Source organism: Myotis yumanensis, unplaced genomic scaffold (genome assembly GCF_028538775.1).
Source record: "Myotis yumanensis isolate MYYU_CA2020_CCGP unplaced genomic scaffold, mMyoYum1.0.hap1 SCAF_3, whole genome shotgun sequence".
Classification (NCBI taxonomy): domain Eukaryota; kingdom Metazoa; phylum Chordata; class Mammalia; order Chiroptera; family Vespertilionidae; genus Myotis; species Myotis yumanensis.
Window position 1 is genome coordinate 137,637,750 of NW_027223754.1, and position 14,485 is coordinate 137,652,234.

At 38.3% G+C, this 14,485-nt stretch overlaps 1 protein-coding gene across 1 annotated transcript in view; it reads right to left on the reverse strand.

Moving 5' to 3' along the window:
• Positions 1-14,485, reverse strand: part of PTPRQ (protein tyrosine phosphatase receptor type Q) — a 213,317-nt gene that overhangs the window by 43,114 nt on the left and 155,718 nt on the right. The window contains exons 32-33 of the mRNA XM_070409661.1: positions 2,291-2,390; positions 966-1,094 (exon numbers count right to left, since the gene is read on the reverse strand). Coding sequence (XP_070265762.1) covers positions 966-1,094; positions 2,291-2,390 — 229 coding nt within the window. The remainder of the gene's footprint in view (positions 1-965; positions 1,095-2,290; positions 2,391-14,485) is intronic.

Genomic DNA, 14,485 nt, shown 5'->3' on the forward strand with positions numbered 1-14,485 from the left:
TTAGACATGCTGGAAATATCCATGCAAAGTCGATCTATTAGGCAAAGAGCAAACTTTGTAAACAACAGCTATAAATGATTGATTCCTTAGTAAGTTCCAGATCTTTGATGTTATATTTTCAGAGTTAATAATCTTTAAAAGTACAACTGAGTTGTTTTGTATCAATTGCCTTGTGTTTATTTAAGCATCACAAAATATTGACTCTTAAAAGAATCTAAACTTGTTAAGACAGCCTGATGATAGTTTTTATTGAGAATTTGATAAATTATCTTAATAGACAAAAGTTTTTCAAATGTGCCAACATTCTGAATAATATGTAATGATTTTAAAAGAATTTAAAATTATCTATTCTTTAAAATTAAGCACTTTACTATTTCTAATACATATTATTGATACATATTTAGTACACACATATTTACTTTTCCTTCCAAAGGTAATTTTTACTTTGCATTTAATTTTTAAATACTAAGCAATTTAAAAATATAGTTTCAATATACAATTTATAATTTTAATGTAATGTCATACTAAAATAAGGAGTTATAAAAAGGCTTTTATAAAAATAAACAATATCAAGTAATTACAAATTTAATTATTTTAAACTTGTGATTAAAAATGTTAACACCTCCAGAAAATCTTATTTAAAAAATCTATCATGTGAAGTGAGTTGTTAAACATAACTTGAAAGGTTTAATGTGTAAAGATATTTGTCTCAGAAAAAAATTAAAAAGCTTGGTTGAAAGCACTAGAGTCCGAGGTTCATATTGAACTCTAAGTATTAAGAAGATTAAGTGATTCTCCGAACATCAGTGAGAAGTGTGCAGAAGATGGAGGTCACCCTTTGAAAGAAGATCTCTGTGACCTGTATAAATAGGAGCCCCACAAACACTTCCAACAAGCATAGGTCAGAATAGGGTCATGGCTCCAGGCCCTCTGGACCACTGGTTTGCCCAGAGGAGTGTGCTCACCGCGTTAATCTCTCGTCCTTCAGTTCCAGGTCTGCCACTGTGATTAGCTGGTCCAGCTTGAATTTAGTGTCAATAATTTCTGCATCTCGAGGAGAGTATGTGCCGCCTTCTTTCTGCTTCTGACGAATCCTAAAATCCATGCAGCAAAGTCCAAGAAGGGGATATCACAGAAAGTATTAGACATGAGTCAAATAATTTCTTCGCTGGGATCACTTCTCTGACTATACTGGAAATGTATAGCTACTCAGTATCTTTTCCAGTTTTAATTCCATAGCACCTATTCTTAATAAACATTTTTAACATGTTAATTTGCTGAAGTTTCAAAATTTAATGAGAATTAGTTGATTAAGGCCTGAGCCACTGGCATATTTAAAATATAGAGCAACTGAGACTGATTCTGTGAGCTTATATTCCCCCCCTCCAATTGCCTAATAGATTTCTCACAAATAAAAAATATTCCAAAGTAAAAATAGCTCATTGATATCAGCACCACTGATAAAAGACAATGCTCTGTTGTTTTAATTATTTTAAATATTTTAATTAAATCTGTCCGTTATAAATTATTCAAAAATATATAGAAAGCCTGGCATCTTCTGCTTTTGTGTTATCATTTTATTGTTTCTGAGCTCTAAATCCACTCTTCTTTGCCCTGGTTTGTAATATTAGAGCTAGACGCGGTAACATTGCCTGCTAGCGAGATGTTAAGCTTTGTCAACAGAGGACACTGGAGTGACCCTGCAAGGCTACAGGGATGGAAGACACTTCCCTTGGGGGTTCATGCTGCAATATTTTTATTCATGTGGGAGCCCAGCAGCCCACTTGCATGAGCTCTGGCTGCCTCTTAAGTGCAGGCTCTTCCCACAGGTGAATGGTAACAAGTAGCTCAAGCTGAATATCCAGATATTCAGCAAGAGTTTGTTTCTACAGACCAATTCAGCCTGCCTACCCTCCAATAGCAATGGGTAGCTTCTAAAAAACAGCTCCAGCCCCTTCCCTCTGTCATATTTCTTTGCCCACTGATAGGCAATAGGCTGCATGTGCTTGTGGTAGCCACTCCTTGTTAGCCTTGCGCCTTTTCTGGTTCTTAGTTCCTTTATTGTCCTCTCTCTCCCTCATCCTGGAGAGGGCATCTGCTTTGCTGCACTGACTAGTTCTGGACCCCTTAGATTCTTTACCTTTTAGTAGTTATGTATTTCTACTAGTTAACAGTTCTTTTTATTAGATATTTCCCATTCAGGTCACTGTTGTGGCTTGTCTCCCTATTGGACTGTGACAGAATAATGCTCACAAAGCATAGTAGGCATGTGAGCACAAATAATTCTTACCTTGCAAATGCAAAAATAGCTGTTCCAAGAAGAATGATTGAAAGGATACACAAAGTGACTGAAAGAATAATCTCCACAGTTCGTTCTGAAAGTCCTTCACCTGAAGAGGGTGAAGTATAACATTATCATTAGTTGTTGTTGTTGTTGTTATTATTATGTAATACTATCTTGGATCTCAAAACACAGAAAAATATTTTCTTAGACTATTGCTCAAGAATACTAATAGCATTTACAAATTTGTTTGTGCATCTTATTCTCCTAAATCTTAAAACTTTGGGACTCAATCTTTGGACTTCTTCATTTTTTTAATCTAAACTCACTCCCTTGGTGAGCCTACCCAACCTCATGGCTTTAATCTTCATCTATATGATGTTGACTATTAATTGTTACCTACTGAACTTACTTGTATAACCAACTGCCTCCTGGAAGTGTAATTAAAATGAAATAAATCAAAATTTCCAAAGCAAATCTCCTATACTTCCCTTATCTCAGGTGCATCCTTCCACCTCTAGTTGATGGCAACTTCACTGTTCCAGTTGCTCAGGCCCAAAACCTTGCAATCATACTTGACTCTCTCTTAGAAGAAATCCAAAATCTTTGAGGAAATCCTGTTAACTTTATCTTCAAGTTATATACTCTTTTCATTAAGAGAAACTAGAAAACTTGGATGATAATTTCAAAGTGGTAGCAGGGAACAAAAGGAATTCACATATCTTATGGGGCAAGAACGTTAAGAAGCTTTCAGACTAATGATATAAGAACAAAAGATCCTCTTAAAGAGGCTCCTCCTGGCCAAAGAAGGAACAATTTAGACTTTATAATAAATAGAAACTGAAATTGATTGAAATAGAGTCAACATATAAAAAATCCACACATTCTAGTATTATTGAAATTAATAAACTATGGGAGGAATAATAAAATTAGATACACAATATTACATTTCTAATGAAAAAAGTGATTCAGGTAACAATCATAAATGCTTTTCTAAATGATGAGGAGTAAGGTTGATAGGAAATTGGATATTTATAGAATCAAAAATAATACCCCACAGATTATTTTCTGGTTCTAATAAAGGAAAAAACTACTTTCTAATAAAGGAATATGCTGTCACTGCTGCTAAACTTGCTGATCAATTTAAGTTCATTGAAAATGTGGCAACAAGATATTATACACCTTCTGATGTGAGGTATTTTGATCTAGGCAGCAACACTTTTAACATATCCCTGCCAAAATCATTAATTGTGAATATTCAAATCTTTATATCTCATTTCTAATTTATAAGAAAGTACTGAAAGGAGGAAAACATTAATGCTACCAAGCAAAAGTAATCTGGAAAATTCAGAATATGGAACCTCCTGCAGAACAACTCATCTGATTGCTTTAATGAGTCTATATCATAGGGGGGAAAAGAAGGGAAAGAGAAGTTTCTTCTAGATTAAAAGAGATTAAGAGATCAGACAATCAAAGATAATGTGTGACCTGTTTATTTTGATCCTGTTTCAATCAAGCTAAAAAGAAAAATACCAAAAGATGATTTGAAAATGTATGTGGTATTATATAATATCAAGGATTTATTGTTAATTTATTTTACTGTGACAATATAATATACTAGAAGCCCAGTGTGTGAAATTGTGCAGTGCTGCCCACCCTGGTGCTCCCTGCTGTTCTTGCAGCCCCACCCACCTGTGCACCTCACCCTCGGCCCCACCCGCCCACCTGCCAGCCACCAGCCTTGCTGCAATTGGGGCCTGTGGTCACACCACGTGAGCTTCGAGCCCCGCCCTGCCCCACCACTGCAGTGGCTCTCGGGCCAGGGGGAGGGACCAAGAGGTGCTCCATGCACCTCCTGGTGAATCCAGTCATTGGTTGTTATGGTGTGATGTCGTTATGCCATAGGCCTTTTATAATACAGATATATACTCATTAGAGAAACATAGTTATTTCAGGGTTCCTTCTACGATTTACTTTAAAATACTTCATAAATAAAAGAATGAATGCATAAATAAAACAGTATGGCAAAATGTTTAAAATTATTCAACTTAATTAGGGGGTTTTTGGGGGGTTCATTATAATCTTCAAAACTTTTGTGTATGCTCTACTCATTTCTCACTATCTCTGCTGCTAGCATCCTGATCCAGGCTACCATCCTGTTTTATGTGAATTATTGTATGGACTAGAGGCCCAGTGCATGAAATCTGTGCACTGTGCGGGGGTGTCCCTCAGCCCAGCCTGCACCCTCTCCAATCTGGGACCCCTCGGGGGATGTCTGACTGCCGGTTTAGGCCCGATCCCACAGGACTTCCAATGGACTATTTGACCTGGTCCCTCATTAACTCTCTGGTTCCCTGACTTCTCCTCCAACCTGCAGTCGGACATCCCTCTCACAATCTGGGACTGCTCACAATCTCACCTGCCTGACTGCCTGATTGCCCCTAACTGCTTCTGCCTGCCAGCCAGCCTGAACACCCCCTAACCACTTCCCTGCCAGCCTGATCAACACCTAACTATCCCCCTGCTGGTCCGATTGCCCATAACTGCCCTCCCCTGCAGGCCTGGTCTCCCCCCAACTGCCCTCCCCTGCCAGCCCGGTTGCCCCAACTGCCCTCCCTTGCAGGCCTGGTTGCCCCCAATTGCCATCCCTCCCCTGCAGGCCCAGTTGCCTCCAACTGTCCTCCCTGACAGCCTGGTCACCTCCAACTGCCCTCCCCTGCTGGCCTGGTCACTCCTAACTGCCCTCCACTGCTGGCCATCTTGTGACCACATGGGGGCAGCCATCTTGTGCAAGGGCGTAATGGTTAATTTGTATATTACCTCTTTATTATATAGGATACACAAGTTCCCTGTATCCAACTTTGTCTTCTATCCATCTATCTCTACATAGCAGCAAGAGTCATTTTTTTAAAACATTACCTCTCCACTTAAAACCCTCCTTTCTTACAGAGAAAAGCCAAAGTCCTTCCAATGGACTATTTAATCTGGTCCCTCATTAACTCTCTGATTCCCTGACTTCTCCTCCAACCTCTACTTTATACACTCCTCTGGAGCCAGAATGTCCTTCTTGTTGTTTCTGGAACATACTGAGTCACTCTTGACATAGGGCTTTTGCATCAGCTTCATCCCTTGCCGAAAAGGTATTTCCCTTGTATATCGGCCTGGAGAGCCATATCTTTCTCTTTTTTTAAGAATTTTACGTCATTTAATTAATTAATTAATTAATTAATTTATTTATTGTCTAAAGTTTTACATATGTCTCCTTTTTCTGCAATTGACTCCCCCCGCCCCCCCAGTGGTTCTTGCCCCGGACAAGCCCGAACCACCTCAGTGTCTGTATCCATTGGTTATGCTAATATGCATGCGTACAAGTCCTTTGGTTTCTCTCTAACCTCCCCTCCCCTATCATTTGTCTCAGGATCTATTCTTCACTTGATCTTAGCCAAAAGGCCGAGAAGTGATCTGGATCTATTCTTGTTCATCAAATTATGTTGATCATTATACCCCACATATGAGTGAGATCAAGTGATATTTATCTTTCTCCGACTGGATTATTTCACTTAGCATAATGCTCCTGGAGAGCCATTTCATTATCTTCAAGGGTTGCTTCTCAATGAGGCCTACACTGACCACCTCCTATGAATGTATAGGTGCCTCCAAAATTCATATGTTGAAGCCATAAGCCTGAGGGTAAATACATTTAGAGTAAGGAAGTAATTAAGTTTAAATGAGGTCATAAAACATAAGAGTTGGGCCTAATCTGATAGGCCCAATAGGATTAGTATCCTTATAAGAAGAGATATCAGAAAGCTGGCTTTCTCCCTCTGGACACACACACACACACACAGAGGAACAGGCATGTGACGTTAGTGAGGAGGCCTTCTACAAGTCAGAATGAGAATCCTCACCAGATACTAATTGACTGCAACCTGGATCTTGCATTTCTAGCCTCCAGAACTGTGGGAAAATAAATTTTTGTTGTTTAAGCCACCCAGACTATGGTCTTTTGTTAAGGCAGCCCAAGCAAACTATGGTACCACCATTCACAACTGAAAGATATAACTAGCTCACTTCCTGCCTCCTCTCTTCTATATCCTCTGCACACTATTCTACTCTTTCTTTTCTCCATGGCCCTCATCACCCTTTAATTTACATTATAATTCATTTATTTATTATCCTTATTGTTTATTATCTGTCCAGAATGTAAACTCTCTGAGGACAGGGGACTTTATTTTATTCAAAACTGCTTTTCAAGTTCTGAAAATAGTACCAGGCACATAATAAATGCTCAATGAATATTTGTTAAATTTACAAATGAATACAAATATTGAAATAGATTTTTTTTCGGGTTAGAGATCAGTCATTGAAACAAATAAGAATGTACAACTTATTAATCATTTATTTTAGACAACTACTAAAATTATAATCAATTTTAATTTATAATTTTACTTTGAAAAAATATTAGAGTTGAGTGACAAAATAGGCTATTTGTAAAATATGCAGGACTTAATGTTTTATATTTTTTCCCTGGGTTGATGCTTATGAAATGTTAAAATATAAAAGGGTTCCTACGGCGATTCTGTATGGTAGGTTTAAATGAACACTGGACATTAAAGAGTTATCAGAAGTTTTATGGTTTTTTAGAACCACTAGCACAATTTAGAAGACACTAAAGCAGCATGTAGCTCCTAAAGTATTTTAGATACACCTTTCTTTATACATAAAAATGTGAACGATTTGTTTGATTGAATTTTCACATGCTGACTCTTAATTGGATATGCTTGGGAAAGGAAACGTGAAGATGAATGAAGAATCTTTATCAGGTAATATTGAATCATTGGACTTTAGAACTCAGTTGGGATAAAAATGATTTCATAGACCACATTTTTTTTTTCCAGATTAGATTACTATTTCAAAGCACTAGCCAAGCGAAGTGAGGAAATGACATGTCATGTATTAATAAACAATGTGTAATCCTTTGGGCACATGTATTACAAAAGTACCATTAGGAAAGGACAAAATGTGCCATGACTGTGAGAACAAATTCTGATTCATTGCTATGCATGTACCCACAAAGAATGACCAATAAGAATGAAGACACTCCTATAAATCTTTTCACAGAAAATGGAATTATTTTACCTAAAAATATAAACATGAATCTGTTTGTAATAAATATAAGTCATTTCCTCACTAGACTTAAAATCCTATAAAAGGTCAAATTAAATTATGTTGTATTTGCAGAATAAAACATGCCATTATAATTAAGCAAGTCATAATTATGAAATACTAATTAAGTTCTCATCAGTATCATATGAGATTCAATGTAATTATCATCATTGAATCTCAGTATATGGATTTGCTTAAGCCAATTTTATATCTCTAAGAAGCTTAAGTTAAATTGGTTATAAAGCTTATCAGCTTTATAATGTCTGGCTTTTGACATAGGAACATGTTACATGATCTCATTAATATTATTATTAAACTTCAAAGAAAACAAGTTCAAGTTCTTTTAACCAAAATTAAATATAAGGAATACTTCTTTGGCTTAGTCATCCTGGATATTCTAATACCACACAAAAATTTATGAAAAGCCACTCAATTTCATAATTTAAGAAATGTGAATTAAAATAATCCAGGCCAGTGGTCGGCAAACTCATTAGTCAACAGAGCCAAATATCAACAGTACAACGATTGAAATTTCTTTTGAGAGCCAAATTTTTTAAACTTAAAACATATAGGTAGGTTCATTGTTATTAACTTAATTAGGGTACTCCTAAGGCTTAGGAAGAGCCACACTTAAGGGGCCAAAGAGCCTCATGTGGTTCACGAGCCGCAGTTTGCCGATCACGGATCTAGGCAAATGTTATTCTCAGACATCAGAATGACAAAATATTAAAAGTGGTTTCTAGAATGTAGGAAGAATCTCACTTATTCATTGCTTTAAAAAAAAAGGAATTACTGTATCTTTATGTGTAAGAATAAAGCATTCTCATGTGTGAATGTTAACTTCAAAAGCTAAGACAAGAAGATGAAAAGAGAACAGCTAGAAATCATTTAAAATGTTGAGAAGAGAAAATGGTACAGCAAGAATAGGAAGTCTGTGAGAGCAGAAACATCACCAATAGTAATGAAATTGAAAGCTCCTGGGGCACTTAACGATTTTCAGGCATCCTGGTAACAGTGATTACAAGCAGAGCACTGACTGGAGTCACACTGCCTGGGTCTAAAAGCTGGTGCTGCGACTTCCTAGCTCAATAGTCTTGGGCAAGTTTCTTAAAGAGCCAGTTTCATACTTTTTACCAATAGTCAATATCTATTTGTCGGAGACTATGTTATAGGGTTGTGAAGAATAGAGTAGGTCATATATAAAAACAATAAGAAAAATCTTTGGTACATAAATAATGTTTAGTATTTTTATTAATAAACATTTATCACATTCATTCATTTATTGATCAGATTTACTTTCCCAGTTATTTTGTGAGATGAGTATTATCATTCTCGTTTTGGAAATGAGATTTCAGAAGTTACTTTTTAAAGAAATTAACCCGTCACATAAATTCGATATATGCCAAAAGTGCCTGAAATATGCCTGACTAGCCACAAAGTTATGAGGTTCACTCCCACATTAACACTATCTCTTTAACGTAATAAAAATCTCCCCTATATCTCTGGTGTTTTGGGGAAAGCGATTCTTTTTCTGCAAAAATACATAGAGACCCTGTTTCTCAGTGAGCATATTGGAACTTTTCAATGTTAGCTTAGTAATTAAAGGAGAGGTGTTATGACAGAAGAAGTCACATGGTGCCTTTGCCATGGGGTTTAAGGTTTCATCTTATTCAGCTTTAATGAAGCCTTGTAAGGTGCAGAAAGGAGTGTGTGGTTTTCAAATCACAGAAACTCTCTATAATTAAACCTTGCAATCAAAACATTGCCTAGTAGCAGTTTCCATAAACTGATGTGCCTATAGAGGATTTCCAAAAAGGGTTTAAGAGTTCTTGTAAATTTTGTTAATAAAAATGCTAATGCTTAATCCTGAGTGAAAAAAATTCAAATAAATTATAAGAATTTTTTCAAGATTAAAATAATGGTGCATGTTATTTCCCATGTTTATTCTTCCAGGCCATAATGATATCCCTAGCAAATTCCTCTTAGACCCATTCATCCTTATCCAGCCAAGCTCTGCCTGATTCTTCTCACTTGCACTATTGTTAGCCTCTTTCACTAAAAAACTTTTAGTCTATCAGTCTATGGTGATTCTTTTGTTCATGATTTTAACTTCTGAATGATAATGTTTCTGAGAGTCACAACCACTATCAAAATGGCCTGCCTTGGAATAATATGCCCTGAACAAACTTAGAAACACAGCCTTACAAAGGCTCTTAAATCCTGAAGATTTTACTGATAGACAATGCAGCTCAGAACTCACTGTCTGTGATTTGTGAAATGCCAGTGAATGAACATATATCTAATGGTGGTTTGATGACCTAAATGGGACCTATATTTATTTCACTAAAGTCTGGGATCACCAACATGCATGTCTTTAGTAGGCTTGTTGAGAATGGTAAGAGTCACTAGCCCATTGCAAATGCTATTATGTATCTCAATACATGACATATTTGAGAGAAAAAGGGACTCGAACATCTTTTGTAACCTTATGGTGACATTAAGGATATTATATTAATGCATTTTATTATTTGCTTGCCTCCAATCAGACAACCATTTTTGCCACTGACTATTGTAGAAATGTTCAATGTTATTTCTTTTTTGAGTTCTACTATAACTTCCTTGGCAATGTTCTTTTTCTGAAAAGTTGCATGACTCACTGGCCTTTTATTAATGTCAAATCATGGACCAGGGCCATTTCTGGTGGAGCTCTTTGGTGCCTGGCTTATCAGCAAATCTGATCTCTACAGAATCATAACATCCAATAGCCAGGTAGAACACTGATTGGAGGACAGAAAGTGATGTTGTTAACTCCATTAACTAGCAAAGTGACTGGAATGCTTTGCTAGTCATCAAAGATGTCTATTCTACTGGTACACTTCATACTCCAGATCTGAACATCTCATTTCACAACTAAGGTTTTCACTCCTTGTAATTTCCTCTACTCCTGCCTGTCACTGTTTTACTATTAGAGAGAAGAACTCCACACGACCAATCCAAAGCATTACGGAGCAAAAGCCTATTTACTACAAAGCTGCTATATGTCAGAAGCAATCCCATGGAAGACCACTCTAAGGAGGAGTCTGAAAGGCTCTCCTTCTGCCCTTGGCTTACAAATAATAAATGAACTCTGAGAATTTAATCATAGACACATGAAACCCTTCGCTGTCACTTCCCCTTACCAACCCAGTGCCTTTCTACCTACTGCATCCAGTCTGTGTTTCACCAGCCCCTTCCTCCCTGGCCTTGGCAGGATCCTGTGCTCTGCCCTTAGCTCCACATCTTAACATCCCTTCTAGACTCCTGTGGTTACCAGGGCACATAAGCATTAGTACCTGGATGACTAGGGTGATAGTAGTTATGATTCCAAAAAGGAACCAAGAACTGACTGTGTATTACTGTTACTTTCTAGAGTTAATTATTGTATTCTCCCTAGTCTGTGAGAGAAAGGAAGAAAAAGAAAATAAGCATGGTCCCTGATACTCAGGTATCCCCCTTTTTTATGGCTTTTCATGCTCATTCCTCTTCCCCTGAGTATCTCAACTTTGCCTCTCAGATAACTAACTGAATATGATGTCCTCACATCAATAACAAAGACAAATACCACATGCTCTCACTTATATGTGGAATCTAATGAGCAAAATAAACTGATGAACAAAATAGAACCAGAGGCATGGATGCATACATGGAACAGACTGACAGAGCTCAGAGGGAAGAAGGTGAAGAGATTAGCCAAAGCATAGCCCAGAGACACAGACAACAGTGTGGTGATGGCCGGAGGGAGGGGGGATGGGGCTGGGTGGAGGTGGGTAAATGAGGAGAAATGGGGGACATCTGTAATACTGTCAACAATAAGTAAAAAATAAAAGAAAAAAGATAAAAAACAAAAATAAATTAAAATAAATAAATCTGTATGAGACCAACAAGCCATGAGAGGCACAGCACAGCAAGGAGGTCTCTTTTCAGCACTGCTAGCTATTCACTTTGTCTGTGACTCTTTTCTTCCATCAGTAAACACACCAGGATCATTAGTTGGTGGAGGCGATAGTCTCTGAATGCCATAATCTCGAGGAAATTATGTTAGTACCTTCGAGGCATTTTCTGCGGTGGTATCATTGTGTGATAAAAATCACCTATCAAATGAAGAAACACTCAACACAATTTCAATATCCCAAGTCTCATCGGCTAGTTTTAAAATGATTAATATATTGTGTACAGTTAATCAAACCAGTGATTTTATGAAATTAGAGAGAATAGTCAAAGAAATTTGTTATTCCTCTATCAACATCCATGTAGCTAGTCACATGCCCCTTCTTTATTTCTTCAAGGGCCAAAGTTTTATTAACTAAGTGGAGCCTGCAGAAGCTGGCTTTCTATACAATTAATGTTTAAAAACCTGGTGAGAATTTCTAACTGAAAATGGTAGAACAATTATCTGCACCCAGCTTCAACTCTTACTGAAATCTGTTGCAGCTCATGATGCTGTGTATCTGAGCAACATACAAAGTTCCACATTCTCAAAGCTTGGTGCAAATTGGAAGTTGTGATCCACTCAAAAAATTCTGGGGATATAATTTCTCCTAAGGAAGTATATTTCTAAAGTTTTTGAGTATAGCCTACCCCAAAATAAGCTATTAAGCATTTAAATTTTTTTCTAACTATAAAATATTAATGTCTTTACATATGTTGCTTTATGTAAAACTTTCAAGGTAATAGTCTCATCACCATTTTCAAAATAAGGAAACTGAAGCTTATAGAAATTAAATTATTTTAATTTAAATTAAATTAAATTTTGGAGGAGCCAAAATTTGAATGCAGGTGTAAATCCTTAATTTGGGGTGTAATTGCTATCAAAACTGTGCTAAAATCCTGACCCAGCCACTTAATTACTTAATATGAACCTTGGTTTTCTCATCATTAAAATGGAGGTAGCATTATCCCCTGACAGGGTCTCTGACATTATGGGTCAGATAATTCTTTGCTGAGAGGGGCTGTCCTATGCACTGTGGCATGTTCAGCAGTATCCTTTGTTTCTGCCCAGTAGATGCCCATAGCTCAGCCCCCATCGTTGTGACAACCAAAAATGGCTCCAAACATTCTCAAATGTCCCTGGAGGGTAAAATCACTTTGATTGGGAACTACTGATCTAAAGTAAAGGATAGTTGTGGGAGAAACCAAGATGGCAGCATAGGAAAACACCGGAAATTGCTGCCTCCGACAACAACTTCAAAAATACAACTAAAAGACAGAACGGTCATCATCCAGAACCATAGGAAGGCTGGCTGAGTGGAAATTCTACAACTAGAAGGAAAGAGAAGAGCACACAGACTCAGAGGAGCTATGAAAAAAAAAGTGCAGAGGAATGGAGGCTCCTGCGTGCACGGAAAGGGGCGGGCACCTGAGGACGCGGCTGTCTTTTTGAATTGGGATGGAGTCACAAGCTCCCGACTGCTCTGAACTCCAGTTCCGGGAAATCTCTGGGGCCCCAGGGCTTATACGGGGAGAAACTGGACCGTCTGGCAGCAGGCAGAACTCGGAACTTGAGGACGGCTTTCCCTCAGAGGTGCTGGCAGCAATTACCGGGACACTGAGACACGTGGCCCCTTAGGGCAGGGCTGAGAATCAGCCATAGCTGCTTGCTCCGCCCTGTTGATTCCGAGACCGCGCCCCATCCAGGCTGCTGCAAAGCCTTTTGCATATGAATGCCCGGGTCCTTTGCAATCTGACAACTACCTAACAAATTGCAGCTGGGCCAGACAGACCCAGAACTTCCAAGAGAAGGCCCAAGGCCCCACAGCAGCTTGCATTGCTTCTCAGCTGGGCCTCATCTGGGCACCCCAAACCCCCCAAAAAGGAAGGGGAATCTGCATATCTCTTCATAGCTCCTGCTGGGTAACCCCAGGAAGAGGCTTAATTAGCACCTCCTTAGATCCAAGAGCCAGTGTACCCAGTGGTCAGAGTGGGACCATCCAGATTACAACTCCTCAGATTCATAAGGAACACACTCAGGGGGCAGACTCAGTGAGCACCAAAGCCCCACTGAAGCAAGTCTTGCCCCAGAAGGGTGTCTTCAGCACAGAAGTTCTCCCACTGCAGACACAGCTGATTCTCACTGCCAATTGGCCTGGAGGTCAATTCCTCCCAGTGACACCTAAAACAATCAAGGCATAGCTACAACAAGAATATGCACAAAGCCCACAAGGGGGTGCACCAAGAGTGTCCACCTCAGATAACTGGGGAGGCTGTGCCACCGGCCCCTGTAGGACACCTAGCACACAAAACCACTCTACCAACACAGGGAAGCAGACAAAATGTGAAGACAAAGAAACAGGTCACAAATGACAGAAATGGAGGGCAGCAAACGACTGGATATAGAGTTCAAAACCACGGTTCTAAGATTTTTCAAGAATTTTATGGAAACCGCTGATAAATGTAGTGAGATCCTCAAGAAATCTAGCGAGACCCTCGATGTTGTGATAAAGGACCAACTAGAAATTAAGCATACACTGACTGAAATAAAGAATATTATACAGACTCCCAACAGCAGACCAGAGGATCGCAAGAATCAAGTAAAAGGTTTGAAATATGAAGAAGCAAAAAACACCCAACCGGAAAAGCAAAATGAAAAAAGAATCCGAAAATACGAAGATAGTGTAAGGAACCTCTGGGACAACTTCAAGCGTACCAACATCAGAATTATAGGGGTACCAGAAGAAGAGAGAGGGCAAGATATTGAAAACCTATTTGAAGAAATAATGACAGAAAACTTCCCCTACCTGGTGAAAGAAATAGGCTTCCAAGTCCAAGAAGCACAGAGAACCCCAAACAAAAGGAATCCAAAGAGAACCACACCAAGACACATCATCATTAAAATGCCAAGAGCAAAAGACAAAGAGAGAATCTTAAAAGCAGCAAGAGAAAAAAAGTCAGTTACCTATAAGGGAGTACTCATACGACTGTCAGCTGATTTCTCAACAGAAACCATGCAGGCCAGAAGAGAGTGGCAAGAAATATTCAAAGTGATGAATAGCAAGAACCTAC